This window comes from Carcharhinus amblyrhynchos, chromosome 3 (genome assembly GCF_965287045.1).
Source record: "Carcharhinus amblyrhynchos chromosome 3, sCarAmb.v2.hapA, whole genome shotgun sequence".
NCBI lineage: Eukaryota > Metazoa > Chordata > Chondrichthyes > Carcharhiniformes > Carcharhinidae > Carcharhinus > Carcharhinus amblyrhynchos.
The window spans coordinates 111,152,759-111,170,683 of NC_137326.1; the positions used below are offsets into that span (position 1 = coordinate 111,152,759).

Consider the following 17,925-nt stretch of genomic DNA (forward strand, 5'->3'; position numbering starts at 1 on the left):
AAACTTTGGTGGATCTGATATGTTCCTTTTCTAATGAGGAGAGAGGCTCATTTTCCCTCCTGCCCCATCATTGACATTTATCTATTTGTCGACAACATTGTTTCTGTCTGCATTTCATTTGTTTGACTGTCTCTCAAGATATTGGCCATTTAGCCCTCCTTAATGTGTCCAACCTGAATAACCCTACACATCTCTCATCCAAATTATTCCAGAATTTTTCCCTTCACCATTCTGCTAGTAAGTATAATCTAAGGCTCAATCACTGAGAAGGGGCCTCATTGAATTGGTTTCAATGAAAATTTGGCAGCTAAAACCAGGTTTTAACTCCCATGTGGTAGATTAGGTATCTATTTCCAAATCTCTTGAATCTTTCCTGTTGTCTTGCATTCTTTTTACATTGTGGCTTTTTTTCTGCAAGACTTCCAGCACTTGTTTCTTGATGGCCAGAACGGTACACATGACACAAGGTCTGTTCTAATTGGAGCATTAGGGGCGGCACAGTGGTTAGCACTGCTGCCTCACGGCTCCAGGAACCTGGGTTAGATTCCCGTTTTGGGTCACTGTCTGTGTGGAGTTTACACCTTCTCCCTGTGTCTGCATGGGTTCCTCCGGGTGCTCTGGTTTCCTCCCACAGTCCAAAGATGTGCGGGATAGGTGCATTGGCCATGCTAAATTGCTCCTTAGTGTCCCGGGATGTGTAGGTTAGCAGGATAAATATGTGGGGTTACGGGGAAAGGGCCTGGATGGGATTGTTGTCAGTGCAGACTTGATGGACCGAAGGGCCTCCTTCTGCACTGTAGAGTTTCTGTGATTACATTTTGATTATGACCTGTCGCTATAAAGTTTTTGTTTTGCTCTATTCATTCAAGGAATGTGCATGTCACTGGCTAGGCCAACATTTATTGCCCATCCCTAATTGCCCTTCAGACATTTGGGTGGTGAGCATGATTGTTGTGAGAAACAAAAATCATAAAAGTTCACTTAAGCCCCTTTAGAAAAGGAAATCTGCCATCCTGTGTTCTCTGGTCTACATGTGGCATCAAATCCACAGGTTGACTCTTAACTACCCTTTGAAATGGCTTATCTAGCCACTCAGTTCAAGGGCAATTTGGGATCGGCAACCTGTGCTGGCCTTGCTGGCAATGGTGACATCCCACGAAAGAATAATAAAGGCATTGTTGTTCCTTCTTTGTCACTGGATCAACATCCTGGAATCAGGAAACACCTTTACCACCTGGTGGTTTCAACAAGACTGACCATCATGTTATTGGGGCAACGAAGGTTACGCAATGAATGCTGTCTTGACACCCAGATCCCAAGGATTGATTTTTTTTAAATCTTAAGAGAATTTTCTCATGGTTTAAAGTGAAAAAGAACAGAAAGGGGGAAAAAAACGATTGGAAAGTCTAAGAAATTAAAAAAAAGTTATAGTCAAACAATGAAAATTTCTAAATGTAGCAGGGAATTTCAAACTTCCATTGTAACTTTCCAATCAGTGGCTCAACAACATGTAAAAGCAAATTACTGCAGATGCTGGAATCTGAAACAAAAATGGAAAATGCTGGAAAACCTCCGCAGGTCTGACAGCATCTGTGGAGAGAGAATAGAGCTAACATTTCAAGGCTGGACAACCCTTTGACAGAGCTCAACATCATTTATTGTCAAAGATGAAAGAGCCTTATAAAGTCATTCATAAATTGAATGTTACTTCTTTATCTTTTCATGGGAGGTGAACATTGTTGGCAAGACCAGCATTTGTGGTCTATCCCTAATTGCACTTAGAGAGTAGTGGTGTATTATCTACTTACCCACTGCAGTCTGTGTGGTATAGGTACAGCCAGAGTGCTGTTGGGAAGGGAGTTCTACATTCACATCATCAGTTTAATTTTCTATGGAACATGCAGTTTAAACTGAATGCAACATCTCAATTGTGGAACTGAGAGATTTCAGGGCAAAACTTGGAAATATGTATAAACTTGATGAAGGGTAGAAAACAGTGGACACCCACCTTTCATCTACTAAGTTCTTGAATGTTTTATTTCCTCCTAAGTACAAGCCCAAACTTTACACAACCCTTCAATCAAATTTCCATTCTACAACAGTACAGAACCATCTGAGAACATGACCAGCTCTCCTCAATTGCAATATACAAAGGTACCTGGAGCAACCACAACCACCAAGTCTTGGGTTCATTTGTCAGTAACCAACATGAATCTGAGGGCAGAAGAATCCACTCCTCCCAAACACAGCACCGGAGGAGCAGGAAAAATGGCTAGAATTTTACTGCCTTGACCGCCCTGATTCTGGAGCGGGTGAGGCTCACAGAACAGAATTCTTTGTTGGCTTTGGGCGGGATTTTACAAGCCTCGCCCAAGCAAGGTCATAAAATTCTGCCCAATGACTCCATAAAGCACATTCATGACTATTGATTTTTTACTATGACCTTCCTGACCTTTAGTATTTTTACTGTGACTTGTCATTATATTCCCTAAAAGTAATCACAGCAAAATCACTAGGATAAGCATCACATTTCAAATTTGTAAGCTTCAAAGAAAGGCTTTTTGTAGCATGACCTGCATTTTGAAATTGTGCTTCTTACATCTTGGAGTCAGTAACATAGAAAAGTGGCTCTGTTACTCCTTTTCATATCATTCATTTGAGCTGAGAAATTGCGGGATGTGTCAACATTCCAGCAATTCGTATATTTAACTAGTGAATGTTGGTAGACTGACCTGAAGCCACTAAATAGCCTTGATTTCACAATAAAGAGGAGCTTGTTACTAGATTTGTCTTTCATTGATTCAGAACCAATTACTATGCATTTCTTTGGTTCTTGAAGTTAATTGGGTTTAAAATTGATTATGGTCTGTTTATTGCAAAAACTCATGATGTGTCCTGTGTCTTCATTTCCATTGATACTTTATGATATTGAATGGACAACACAGTGTTTTATTCAGTAAATAGATCTACTTTGACAACAAAGAAAATTCAAAGGTTGGTGCAGATAAGTCTGCAATAACTGAAGATACTACTGAGGGTTGTAGTTTTGAGTGTATGCATGCTTCTTTTCCTAATCACCAACTCTACCTTTCTCCCAGGCAACTATTAGATGCTAAATCAGACTGTTCACAAACTCATATTTGATTCTGAGATAAATATTTGATCACATACCCACACTAATATTAAGACCACCTATTTTCACCTCTGTTACATTTGCTGACCCTAGAACTCTGATTCAACTCATTAGCTGCTGAAATCCTTATCCATTCCTTTCTTAACTTTAAACTTGACTATTTAAATGCATTCCTAGTTGATCTTCCACATTCCACCTTCTGTAAATTAGAGATAATTCAAAACTCTGCTGATTGTGTCCTTACTATCGACACCCGCTCAAACATCACCCCTATGCACATTCACCTATGTTTGGCACCCAGTAAAGTAATGACTGAATGTTAAAATTCTCATCTTTATTTCCAACTCCTCCATGATCTTTTCTCTCCCTACCTCTGTTGTCTCCCCAGCCTCACAAGCCTTTGTGATATATGTTCACTTCTAATTCTGATCTCTTAATCATCTTCGATTTTAATTGCCATTGATAACTGTGATTTTAGTCACCAAGGCCTTAAGCTCAAGGATTCCATTCCTAAACCTCTGTATCATACTTTTAAGATGCTCCTTTAAAGCCTCACACTTTGACAAAGCATTTGGAAGGTGAAAGCATTGCTGAGTTTATGGCAACCTTTAAAATGCTGGCAAGATGTGAATTTGGTGAGTTGTTAGAAGACTGTCTTTGAGATTGTCTTGTTTGTGGACTCCAAAATGGGCTATCCAAATAAGTTTGCTTACTGAACGTGCTTTAACTTTAAAGGCAGCAGTCGAAACTGCTGTGTTGGTGGAACTGGCTGCTACAGAGGCTTCAGAATTTGGTGCAGATCTGCAAGTTGGGAACTGCCCATGAGAAGTCAAGGCACCAACAAGCATGTCACAGATATGCCAAAAGGGATCATTCAGTGGATAAATACTGGAACAAGGATAATCAGTGCAAGAATTGTAACAAAATGGATCACATTGCAAAAGCTTGTTGGGCTGGACCAGCCTCCCCTCAGAATATTCAGAAGATGAATCTGGGTACATTCAAGAAGATAAGTTACAACATTGAGGAAAAGAAGTATGACTGTGAAGAAGAGAATGTCCAGAAATGTGATGAAGATTTTGAAATTAACATCCTATCCATAGAGGGTGAATCTCAGAAGTGGCTGACCTATTAGGATGGAGGTTGATATTGTGATGCTGTGTCTTTAATCGCTGAGACTACATACCAACAGAAGTTGAAGTGTTGTGTGCTGATAAATATCGGCTTCCTTTAATTGAAAATTTGTTTACTGGGTTGTCAGGTAGGCAGAAATTCATCAAGATTGATCTTTCACAAGTATATTTTTAGATGAATGCAGTTGCTGAATTGCAACAACTGCTAAGCATTGTTACTCATAAGATATATTTCGATATAAAATATTACCTTTTGGAAAAACTTCCTATTTTAAGTGGTCTCCCTGGTGTACAATGTTACCTGGGTGATATTCTAATTTCAGGGTCCAGTGAACAGGAGCACTTGAATAATTTAGAAGCACAGATGGAGGCCTTATGGTGCAGTGGGTAGTTGCCTCTGAGCCAGAAGCTCCAGGTTCAAATCCCACCCCAGGACTTGATGGCATTCATAAAGCGGTCAAACAGGTTGACTATGTCAGCCTGCAAATCCTTCCAATAAGCCGTTGGCTGGGGACAAGAGTGGGCAAGACTCCTGGTCAGCAGCGCTTTATGTGGCATGGTAATCTTGAAGCTTCCAGCCCTGAGCGACCTGGACTTGGAATTACCAGCTATGGCAACAAATGAAAGTCTGTTTTTCTGCACCACTAGCCACTAGAAGAGAATTAGATCAGGAACTAAAGCACCTGTATCCCCAAGAAAACGTTTCTAGATTGGCAGCTCAGGCCCTCTGATCTCAACTGCCAATTTTGTAATGTTTGTTTACACACGTTAAGTGGTTTCAGGGCTTCTTGGTTTTTGTTATTGATTTCTTAAAAAGTCTTGATTATTGACACTTTCATTACCATGTAGTGAAATTATATGCTTTTCAAATAAAGAAAATGTTATGATGAATTACTTGTTTTGAAGCTCCTTCATAAACCCCACTGTATACCATAGGTTTCATTGGTTCTAGATAATGTGTATAATGGGCCATTGGAATGGATGCACCGTAGCTTGGCATAAGGGGCCTGAGGGGTGGGTCAAAGGGCAGTGCTTGACGTATAGGTATGAGGAGCCTAGGGGGGTTTGATGTGGTGTGGAATATGTGTGGTTGAAGGCATAGCTTAATCTGGGAGAATGAGAGGGCTCTCTTGGACTTAGCTCTTGGAGTGTTCTCTCATGCTGACTAGGTTTACAACTCTTCTGAGGAACTGTGAACCATGTCTCTCTAGAACCTTATCCTACTCCATGAAAATTACAGTCTAGCAAGATACATTTGTCTTCACAATGCAGTTGACCAGGTTGTGAGTGCTGGATTATGGCTTTTGGTAAGAGTGAACCTTTAATAGCACTCCTAAGAATCAGACAATCCAGAAATTCTGGAATGTGGACCCACCTGCCATTTCTGAAGGACACCTGAGTTAACTTGCCTCATTGAAAATCAGGCCTGAATGTCAAGGTAAAAACTGGTGACACTGGTAAGTCATGATGTGAAGATGCTGGCGTTGGACTGGAGTAAACAAAGTAAGAAGTCTTTCAACACCAGGTTAAAGTCCAACAGGTTTATTTGGTAGCAAACGCCACTTTTTTTTGGTGGTGTTTGCTGCCAAATAAACCTGTTGGACTTTAACCTGGTGTTGTGAGACTTCTTACGACACTGGTAAGCTCAGTGTTTGTTTTTCCTATAGTACTTTCATAGCTGTTTACATTGGTTATTCCTAACAAGGGCACAGCATTCTGGGTTGAGGCAATTGATGTTTGATCTAATGGTGAAAGTATGTGTACTCTATATCAAACAAATGGAAACACTGTAATATGGCTTTCTCAAGTATGGTGTACTTAAGACCTCTGCTTGTCGGACATCTAGTGAACACTATTAAAATGTTAACACAGCGAATGTGTTCTTATTCTTTCTATATATATAAAACAGTAAAAGAGAGCCAGGTTGCTTTCTGCTTTGATGACAATTGCAATTCTGTTGGGTCTTAAAAGAAATCTTCACTGCTTGTTGCCATGGTGCTAATCCAGTCCTCTGGAAACTGCTCACATTATCTCCAGGAGTTTTAAAAATAAACTTAAACTGTTTACTGCAATTTAAAATAATATAGAGGCAGAGTAGGAAGTTGTATAAAAGAACATACATAAAGTTAAAATTACTATTTTTTCAGTGTCTAAATAAAAATCTGATCCTTACTGAATGCCTCTTTTCAATTTATATTCAGATGTTTAAACTAGGCTTCTAAATAGCTATCTTTTCAAATTCTTGTTGATGTCATTGACATTTTATCAAATTAATTTCATACTGCAGTTTTATTATGTTAGATATGGCTTTGCCATTTTATTCAGCACAATTTACTTAATTTCTAACTCTGAATTCAGGCATTTTTTATGAAAAGTTAGAGTCTTTGTTACAAAAATATAGATCTTCCTGGAACTATTTTAAAATACATTTAATCTGGTACTTCTAATTGGTAATATTGACTAGATGAAAAGCAGTTTTTTCTATTTTCTTTATGAGCTAATAGTTTATCTGCTGTTGACACCTAGAAACATCCAAAGGTGTGCGGGTTAGGTGGATTGTCCATGCTAAATTGCCCCTTAGTGTCCTGGGATGCGTAGGTTAGAAGAATTAGTGGGGTAAATGTGTGAGGTTATGGAATAGGACCTAGGTGGGATTGTTGCGATGTAGACTCGATGGGCTGAGTAGCCTCCTTCTGCACTGTAGGGAGCCTATAATTCTAAACCTGTGAGCTGACACCAGTTTATGTGTCTACTGAATTTATTGATTATGTCTTAACACTTGTAAATATATCATCATTGAGTGATATCTGTTCACCAGGGAATTCACCCATAAACTGTTTTTGCAAAATAAATTGAAGTTCAGCATTTCATTTTCAGTTCTGGGATGTGATTAAACAGAGGATTCATCGATGTGAACACATGTAACATGTGTTGCATTTTACTTCCGTTCAACAACAAGACAGAGAGGGGTGAGAGATTATAAACAGGTGGAATTTGCCAATCCAAATCTGATATCCAAAGACATTATGGATATTACTCAATTTATTTCTGTGTTGCCAGATTTCTTCTCTATTTCCATTTAACTCATGGGAGCAACATGAAAGACAGTTTACTTTGATGAATTTGTGATCATGGGTCATTAATTTAAATCTGTAATTGAATCTGGGGTAGGATTAATAATCTGCCCTTCATCTGATTACTCAAAGACAGCTGAGCTGCATCCTGCACACAGGAAAGTGCCTGTGGCAAGACCAAACATCAAACTGCTGTCCTTGCTCAGAATAATTTACTAATGCTCTCATAGGGTGAAACAGTGGCATAGTGGTTAGCACTGCTGCCTCACAACGCCAGGGACCCAGCTCTAATTCCGAAATTGGGTGACTATCTGTATGAACTTCGCATGTTCTCCCCGTGTCTGTGTGGGTTTCCTCCAGATGCTCCTGTTTCCTCTCACGCTCCAGAGATTTGCAGGTTAGGTTGATTGGCCAAGCTAAATTGCCTCCTGGTGCCAGGGGAACTAGCAGGATAAATATATGGGGTTACAGGATAGGGTGGGATTGTTGTTGGTGCAGGCTCAATGAGCCAAATGGCTTCTTTCTGTACTGCAGGCATCCTTTGGTTAGGACAGGGAAGAATATTGTTGAATAAATGTGTGTACATTTGAGGGTTGACGGAAAATGGAATGGCTGATGCTGAATGTTTTCATCTAATTGTGCTGTAAATCTTTGGGGTCATTTGATAAGTAATTAATCATTTTAGCTTGTAAAAGCTCTGGTCAAAGTATGATATCCACCCTATTTGAAAAGTTCAACATTTGGCTAACCACATTTGATTAGATTATTACAGGTAAGAGTCATAGCTAACACATGCAGTCTCCAAGGCTATGTTGTAGGAAAACTACAATTTCCAAATGATGCTAGGGAAAGAGATCTGCTTAGAGGACAAAAAAAGCACTAAATTACAATAGTCTCTGGCATGCTTTTTTTTCTCATTATGTGTATCAATTAAAGTCAACAAGATCTAGCCATGCTTACTTGATGGGCAAGTAGAAACATATTTTTGAGGAATACTTGCAAATTGGAATTACAATCTGAGGTAATATCTTGATCAACAGAAATGCCTACCAAAAATCTCTCTGGTTTACATGTCAGGTTGCAGGTAAAGCTATTAAATCATGCATTTGATGAGAAGCAACTCCTTGAGGATCAGGCAGAGGAGATGCTTTAAATCCTGGAAAGATTTAAAAAAAAGTTCTTATGAGCAGATCATTCCAAATGTGGCCTGTTATTTGCTGCTTAATAAAAGCTCTTGCAATGCTACTTTCCAGTGAACGAAAATGGAATCCCATCTTTTGAATCCGCTTTGTAAGTGGTAATTCTAAGGTATAATAAAGCTTGACCCTGAATTGATCCAAGGAAGTCTGTGTTGTTGCACCAAGATTTGACTTAAATATACATAAGAAAATTTAAAGGAGATTAGTAGACTAGTTGGCACCGCCAATCTCTTCTACATTCAAAAAGGTCATGGGCTGTATTAATTCAGCTATGCCTTCACACCCATACTATTTCCATATCCCCTGACTTGCTTGGTATCTAAAAATCTGTCAACCTCTGACCTGAATATACACGATAACTGTGCATCCACTGCTTGCTGGACTAGAGAATTTCAATGGTTCATAACTATTTGAATGAATATGTTTTTTCTGATCTCTGTCCTAAATGGTGAACTCCTTTTGTCTGAATCTATGGCCCCTAGTTCTAGATTCCCCAGCCAGGGGAAGCATTCTCCCATCTATCCTTTAAGTCTCTTAAGAATTTTAAATGTTTTAATGAGATAACCTTTCATTTTTTGTAACTTGCTGGAATACAGGTTTAGTCCACTCAATATCTACTCATTGGATGATCTCTTCACATTAGAAATCAATCCAATGAACCCTCATTACATTCTGTCAAAGTTAAGTATATTCTACCTTGGGTAAGGAAACCAAAACAATACTCCAGATGTGGTTTCGCCAAGACTCTATACAGGACTCTAAGGTATCTTCATTCTTGTACTCCAATCCTTTTGTAATAAAGGCTAACATACATTTGTATTCCCAATTGCTTGCTTTCTCTGCATGTCAACTTTCTGTTTTATGTCAAGGACATCAAATTCTCTCTGAATATCAACATCTTCCAGTTTCTCACCATTTACAAAATATTCTCCTTTTTTCTTTCAACCAGAGTGGGTAATTTCACATTTCTCTACATGATGTACCTTGGACGCTGGTATTGAATTGGAATTAGTATGTGGTGAATCACTGGGTATGGGTAGGCTGTGACTAGACCATTGGAAAGGATGGTTCATTTGCCAGCTCACAAAAGGACACAGAGGCAGCAATGAGACTTCACTTAGTGCATTCTGAGAGAAGTTGGCGCAGTGGGAACAATAGGACACTAATAAGTCTGTTTGTCCACAGATCTCTGAAAAGGGCAAGGGCATGTTAGTAGGTGGTGAAAAAGGCATATGGGACACTTGCCTTTATCAATCGATGCATAGATTACAAAAGAAGGGAGGTCATGTTGGAGTTCTGCAGAATTTTGGTGAGGCCACAGCTTGAGTACTGTGTGCAGTTCTGATTACCACATGATTGGAAGGATATGATTGCACTGAATGGGGTACAGAGGAGATTTACCAACCTACGAAGAGAGGTTGGGTAGGCTTGGGTTGTTTTCATTAGAGCAGAGAAGACTGAGGGGCAACCTGACTCCACAGTTTTGCTCAATCTCCATGCCATCTTGCAAACCAAGAGGCCGAATTGGTTCAACCCTTATACCTGTGCCAGCCTCTTTGTCGGCAAATGCAGCAGTTGAAGATGCAACAACACTCCCTGTTCATTCCAGCAACTCACCACAGCATCTTCAAAAGCACTCTACTGTACTTTCCAGAGGATTTGCAACAGGGGAGGTTATTCAAAACTACTTCAGCTTGTAAGTTGGATGCCTGACCCCATTAAGTAATGCTAATGTGGGAAGTCTCTTGCAGCTGAATGCTTGTTCTTTGGTGAAGAATAAGTGAATTCATCCAACAACCAGCATGGTGCCTTGAAGGGGGAGGCAATGGCCTAATGGTGTTATCCCTAGACTATTAATCCAGAAACTCAGCTAATGCTCTGGAGACCCAGGTTTGAATCCCACCAAGGCAGATGGTGGAATTTGAATTCAATAAAAAAATCTAAGTAAAAACCTACTGATGACCACGAAACCATTGTCAGAAAAACCCATCTGGTTCACTAATGTCCTTTAGGGAAGGTAATCTGCTGTCCTTACCGAGTCTAGCCTACATATGACTCCAGAGTCATAGCAATGTGGTTGACTCTGAACTGCCCTCCAAGGGCCGTTAGAAATGGGCAGTAACTGCTGGCCAGCCAGTGAAGCCCATGTCCCATGAATGAATATAAAAACAGGAGCCTGCTGTTCCAGTAACTAAGCTCATGGCTATGAGTGTCAAATCAGGTGACAGAGCCTCTGGCTTATTCTAGACCATGAAAATAGTTTTCATAAATTCTTTGTACATATACTTGTGCTGTTCAGAATATAGCTCATATGTTTAATATCGGCAAATAATTTTGGAAGGTGAATTGGAAACCTGGCTAAAGCATAAATATTGATGTATTGATGTTGTGGCCTTCAGAGAGGCTTGAGGAAAAATACATTGTCATAGGTATTAGTGATCAAGAGATGTGAGAGTTCTTAAGGACAGAAGGTAAATGTGAGGCTGGAACCTCTGATTTGTAGGGATTGTAATGTCATTTTACAAAAAGTGGGAAAAGAGTGTTGAAAGAGAGGACAATTCCCAAAAATAGATCCTTAAAATGTATTTCAGCAAGCTGTGAGAGATGCCTGTGCAATCTCTGTGCGTATTGAAGGGAAAACACTTGAAATATCATTACAACAGAGACGGAAGTGAATAGAACAATGCGGTTTCTGCTCAAAAGAAAGAGTACAGTGGCTTTTTGCAATGCAAGTCAAGGAGGAGCCAGTGGGCTCTGAAGCATGAAGAGTGAAGAAAGCTCTGGACCTCGAGCAGGTACAGCTACAGCTCATTAAATCAGGCAATCTTGGGAGCAAGATTGTGTGTGATTTTGGTTTGGGCAGTTCAGGCTGTGGACAGATTGGGCCAAGCCTGGTTAGAGGTCAATAGCATGGTATAGAGCACTGTGCGAAGCTGATGACTAGTCTGGAGCCACATTGTGCCAATGCAATAGCTAAATAAATTGTCTGGGTTTGTTACATTTAAAAATTTTACACAATTAAAATGGGTGCGTGGAATATTCTAAGAGTCCGGTTTTTAGATAATCCCTGTCTGTGGACTGCCAGATTTAAGCCACTATACTGTGTTAATTTGACAGTAGATCTGTACTAACTATTAGCTATTACAGTATGACAGAAAAACAATACACAAGGAATTTTAGGCTCTGCTTGGAGACTGTTGCTGTGCTGTCAGGATCAAAAAGATTTGTGAGGAGAGTCAACTAACCACTTTTCACATAACAATAGTGGTAAAGGTCAGCCATTGAGCTCATTGTTTATACAGCAGCAACTCTCCAGGCACCAATATAGGAAATCTCAGGCATTAGTCCCTTTCCCACACACTGCACTAAATGAACCTTATTCTACCATCCACCCTACCACACAATTAACAAAAGTTGAAGTAAGTTTGTGGCTTCCCAAGATGGAGAACATTTTCAACTGTGTATATATCGTCATTCACACACCCACTCTCAACAGTCTGTAATTGGCAAAATCAAAAGGACTATTATTCTGTCATCCTGCTTAAGTCTCTGTGCATGTTTTCCAGGAAGTAAGCACTGCTTTAATTCTGACGCACGTGGCAGCTCTTTATCTTGGTAATCCAAGCATGGAAGGTCATCATACTAGAGGCCAGCATAGGAACATGTACCCAGCTTAAAATGATTTAAGCTCTGAAGAAAATTGCTAAGTTGAGATGAGCATGAGTGATTGAGACATGCCAGCTATGGACGTAACCCTATATGAATATAGGTAATGATGCAAACAAAACAAGTCACTGGTGTCAATTGTATTTGCTTGAGTCCTTCTGCACTAGAAATATAATCTAAAGGGAAGTAATAAAAGAAAGTTAAAATCTCGCATGATTCATCCAAAAGAGCAAAAGTTTGCATACTTAAAGATTAATGGCTGACTGGGTTTATTGAAATATCTGACAACTATAATGCATTCAGCTAGTTCCCAAACATTAACTCAAGATATTTTAGATTTGGGTCAACTGCAGGATTAGTGTCAAAAGTATGCAATCTGTGATTGAAGGTATAGATAATGATTTAGGCCGTCTTGGTTTCTAATTGTTGAAATTGTGGCTGATCAAAGACTGGATTTTGTACAATCTGACAATACAGATCAAATGGAGAGTTCAAGAGAAGGGACGGTGAGATAGCGCTGAATTTCATCTTGTACATATGGAATCTAATGCCACATCTTGGGATGAATTTCCTGTGGACCAGCATGTAGGTGAGGAATAGAAGAGGATCAAGAACCTTCCTAATTGTGGTACCAAATGAGGATGGTTGTACTCAGCCAGGCAACAGAGGAGAAGTAGGAAGAGGATTCTGCAGTCAACTTTGTCAAAGACAGCAGAGGTGTTAAGAATTAGGAAGATTAGTGCACCATTGTCATAGATGATGTAATTTGTGTTTTTGAGGGACACAATCTGATTTACAGAACTTCAAACTTGGATCATTCAAGGATCTAGAGGAGTATAAGGCTTGTAGAAAGGAGCTTAAAAAGGAAATTGGGAGAGCCAGAAGGGGCCATGAGAAGGCCTTGGCAGGTAAGATTAAGGAGAATCCCAAGGCCTTCTACAAATATGTGAAAAGTAAAAGGATGAGAAGAGAACGGATAGGACCTATAAAAGGTGAAGGGAGAAAAGTCTGTGTGGAACTGGAAGAAATGGCAGAGGTGCTTAATGAGTACTTTGCCTCAGTATTCACGGTGGAAAGTGACCTGGGAGGTTGTACTACAGGTTTGCGGCAGTCTGAAAAGATTGAGTGTGTGAATGTTAAGGAAGAGGATGTGTTAGAATTTTTAAACTCTATCAAGATAGACAAATCGCCGGGACCGGATGGGATGTACCCCAGGTTACTGTGGGAGGTGAGGGAAGTGATTGCAGAGCCCCTGGTGATGATCTTTGCGTTGTCGATGGAGACAGGAGAGGTTCCGGAGGATTGGAGGATTGCGGATGTGGTTCCTATTTTCAACAAAGGGAACAGAGATAGCCCAGGAAATTACCGACCGGTGAGTCTGACCTCAGTGGTTGGTAAGTTAATGGAGAGGTTTCTGAGGGACAAGATTTATGAGCATTTGGAGAAGTTTAGAATGATCAGAAATAGTCAACATAGTTTTGTCAAGGGCAGATCGTGTCTTACGAGCCTAGTTGAGTTCTTTGAGAATGTGACTGAGCACATTGACGAAGGAAGAGCGGTAGACGTGGTTTACATGGACTTCAGCAAGGCATTTGATAATGTCCCCCATGCAAGACTTATTGAGAAGGGGAGAGGGCATGGGATCCAGGGGGCTTTGACCTTGTGGATCCAGAACTGGCTTGCCTGCAGAAGGCAGAGAGTGGTTGTGGATGTGTCTTTTTCTGCATGGAGGTCGGTCACCAGTGGAGTGCCCCAGGGATCTGTTCTAGGACCCTTGCTGTTTGTCATTTTCACAAATAACCTGGCTGAGGAAGTGGAGGGATGGGTTAGTAAGTTTGCAGACGATACGAAGGTTGGTGGTGTTGTGGATGGCCTGGAGGGATGTCAGAAGTTGCAGCGGGACATAGTTAGGATGCAAGACTGGGCGGAGAAGTGGCAGATGGACTTCAACGCAGATAAATGTGTAGTGGTCCATTTTGGCAGGACCAATGGGATGAAGGAATACAATATCAAGGGTAGGAGTCTTAACTGTGTTGAAGAGCAGAGGGATCTTGGGGTCCGGGTCCATAGGACTCTTAAATCGGCCTCGCAGGTGGAGGATGTGGTCAAGAAGGCGTATGGTGTACTGGCCTTCATGAATCGAGGGATTGAGTTTAGGAATCGGAAGGTAATGCTGCAACTTTATAAGACCCTTGTCAGACCCCACTTGGAGTACTGTGCGCAGTTCTGGTCGCCTCACTACAGGAAGGATGTGGAAGCTATTGAAAGGGTGCAGAGGAGATTTACAAGGATGTTGCCTGGATTGGGAGGCATGCCTTATGAAGATAGGTTGAGGGAGCTGGGACTCTTCTCCCTGGAGAGACAAAGGTCGAGAGGCGACCTGATAGAGGTTTATAAGATGTTGAGAGGAATAGATAGGGTGGATTCTCAGAGGCTATTTCCCAGGGCTGAAATGGTCGCTTTGAGAGGACACAGATTTAAGGTGCAGGGAAGCAAGTACAGAGGAGATGTTAGGGGTAAGTTTTTCACTCAGAGGGTGGTGAGTGAATGGAATCGGCTGCCGTCGGTGGTGGTGGAGGCGAACTCGCTGGGGTCTTTTAAAAGACTTCTGGATGAGTATATGGGATCTAATGGGATTGGGGGTTATAGATAGGTCTATGGCTTAGTAGGTATAGAAGTGATCAGTGCAACTAGCGGGCCGAAGGGCCTGTTTGTGCTGTAGTGTTCTATGTTCTATGAAAGGGAAGTTAGAAATGAAGCACTTGTTTATAAGGTCACAGAGTAAAGATTCATTCTTTTGAGGAATGGTTGGTGACAGCTGGTTTGAAATAATAGGAACAGTATCTGGGGAAGGGGAACCATCTACAATGCCAGCTGGCTTCAGGGCTCAAAGAGAAGTTGGCTGTTAAGAATTTTAATGGGAATAAGCTCAAGAGTGTAGGGGGTGATTCTTGTGGACAGTCACCTTCTGACACCCCAAGGTTTGTGCACCACAAGACTGTGATAGAATACTCCCACTTGATTGGGTAAGTGCAGCTCCAATAACATTCAAGAAGTTTGACACCATCCAGGACAAAGCAGTTTCATCAACACACCATACACTACCTTAACCATTAAGCCCTTCCAGCACAATTTGCAACATTTACAAGATGCACTTCAACAACATGCTAAACTTCCTTTAATGGCGCCTTCCAAACCTATAATCTCGGCTGTCCAGCAGGACAAGGATAGCAGGTGCATGGGAACACCATCACCTGTGACTTTCCCTCTTAAGCCACACACTTTACCAAAATAGTCCACCTAAACAGTAAGCCATGCATCCCTGAAGATTTTGCGGTTGTCAGAAGTACTGACCGCTTATCCATTTTGAAGATGCTATCGTGGAGTTGGCACGCTGTGAATGGCATGGATAATGTATAAACTAAAGAGGTATAATCTTTCAAGTTAGAATTATTGTAATTGCACAGTTTATCTGTTGTAATGTAGTTCTGCGGTTATAAGGCAGACTGTGTTGCAATGCAAAATAGTCATTGTGCTGTGTGCGTACCAACAAATATACTTATATTGTGTTGGTATGCACACAGCACAATGACTATTTTACACTGCCTTATAACCGCAGAACTACACATGTCATAAGCCCAAGAAACAGCTAGCAGAGAGTCTTATCATAGACCTCAACATAATAACTAAAGCAGGCACCAGCACTCTCAAGGACATAAAACATTTAGGGGAGGAATTCAAGGAGAGTCGGCCCACTTGTGTGGACCTGGCTGAAGTGAAAGTTGAAGAGGGACTGGCTGCTGCTGAATAGACATTGCTCCATTCTCAACCCTGATGAGTTTATTTGTGTTTCCAGCCTCAATTCAGCTATCAGTACTTCACTCAGCTCCTTTCTTCAGACCATACTGCACACTGTATTCTGTATGTTTGCAGCTTCTGTTATGAAGCAAAGACTTTGTGCTCTGTAGACCAACATTAGTTAACTAACAGCAGTAACGGCATCAGCAAAATAGCCTGGAGATATTAAACAATTAGAGTGTCTGAGGAAAACTTCTATTGCTGATTTTGTGACATGATGCTATAATAGTCAACTTCTGCATGTTTGAAGACAGATTTGAAACAATAATGAGGGAAAGATTCCAAGGCTTTGCACTACAACAATACGTTGAATACAGAAGTAGCTGCTATGAGGACATGATCTCTAGGGAAACCAAAACAGACTGGAGGCTTTCAGTTACTGGCAGTATCTTGCCTGGAACTGCCAGAGAAATATCCAAAAGAATGCTTGCCCCTACAGTTGGAATAGGGCAAGATGTTCATGGCCTAAGGTAAGAAAGTCTGGAAAAATGCCAGGCAGCTTCATAACTGACTTCTCAGGGAGTTTCAATACCTACTCTTCAAATAGCACAAATAAGAGTAAAAAAAATAAATATCATGGCATGTTGATTCAAATACACTTCTGACAGGATAACGCATATCTATTAAGTGCTCATTTGTTAGATTGATGACAATTCCTTCTCTTTTACAGAAAATTCCACTTTTAATTCCAGCAGTGAGGCAGAACGGAAAGCCCAACATTATTATCTGTCCTGTTTGAACGAGCAAAGAATTGAAGAGCTGGGTGCACAGCCTTTGATTGATCTCATAAATAGGGTAAGCCTTATTTAGAATTAGGAAGGTCATAAACATTAAGGCTTTATTTTGCTTCTATTATGACTTTGCAAACAGAATAGTTTTTCCTTCCACTTTAAAATTTTGCTGCAAAGTTTTGGAAGTATTGGTTTAATTCTGTTATGGCATGAAGATTGTATAACTATCTATAGCCACCTGACTCTTCTAAATCCTGAAGAGAGCTGCATTTTAATAGTGTTTTATCCATTGTATTGTGTTTCATGATTTTCAGCTATTTTCTCACAGATATGATTTCATACATTTATGTTAAACTGCTACACTTAAAACAAAGTGAGATTATAATTTTTTTTAAAATCCACCTTACAGCTGGATGCACTGACACAGAGGAGATTGGGTTTGTTAATGGCCACTCATAGCAATTAAATACAATAGAGGAATTGTTCCTTGTCTTAGATGCAGTTAGTAAGCATTCAAACGATAGGAATATGAAATGTTCTATCCTCTTGAACTTCATGTGGTTAGCTTTGGTTGATTAGGGAGGATCAGAGATCACACTTGCAAGTTACGAGGACAGAATCAGATTGGCTGTTAGGCAGTTCATCTTTCCCCAGAGAATATGCATCCATGGCATTGATTGCCAGTTTTTACAATGAATGGGGTGTGCACAGTGGCACAGTGGTTAGTATTGCTGCCTCACAGCATTTGTCGAAGTACCCTCTTGGATAAGTGCCCTCTATCATGGACCAGCATGAACACCAACATTGCTATTGTTCTCATTCTGCTCATAATTTTCAGTATGAGAGTGAATAGTTACACACCAGGCTCACATTGTCCTGATTCTCTGAAGGATGATGAAACTTCAGCAGCATGTGTGCTTTCTGAGATGTGATGCTAAGTGGAGGAGGGAGTCTCAGCATCAGATATCAAGCATCTCTCTAGCATTCCAGTCGTCACAGCACCCTACAAGAACCAGGAACTGTTGCATGATCTTCAATGATCTTGAACTGTATGACTTCAGTGTGACAAGGCTCTTCAGGGAGATCAATTTCAAGCTATGTAACAATGCACTGTGTGTAACATCGATGGTG

At 40.6% G+C, this 17,925-nt stretch overlaps 1 protein-coding gene across 3 annotated transcripts in view; it reads left to right on the forward strand.

Annotated features, from left to right (window-relative positions):
* Positions 1–17,925, forward strand: part of ece2b (endothelin converting enzyme 2b) — a 154,658-nt gene that overhangs the window by 89,251 nt on the left and 47,482 nt on the right. For all 3 annotated transcript variants that reach the window (XM_080185711.1, XM_080185712.1, XM_080185710.1), the window contains exon 5: positions 16,734–16,858. In XM_080185711.1, coding sequence (XP_080041837.1) covers positions 16,734–16,858 — 125 coding nt within the window. The remainder of the gene's footprint in view (positions 1–16,733; positions 16,859–17,925) is intronic.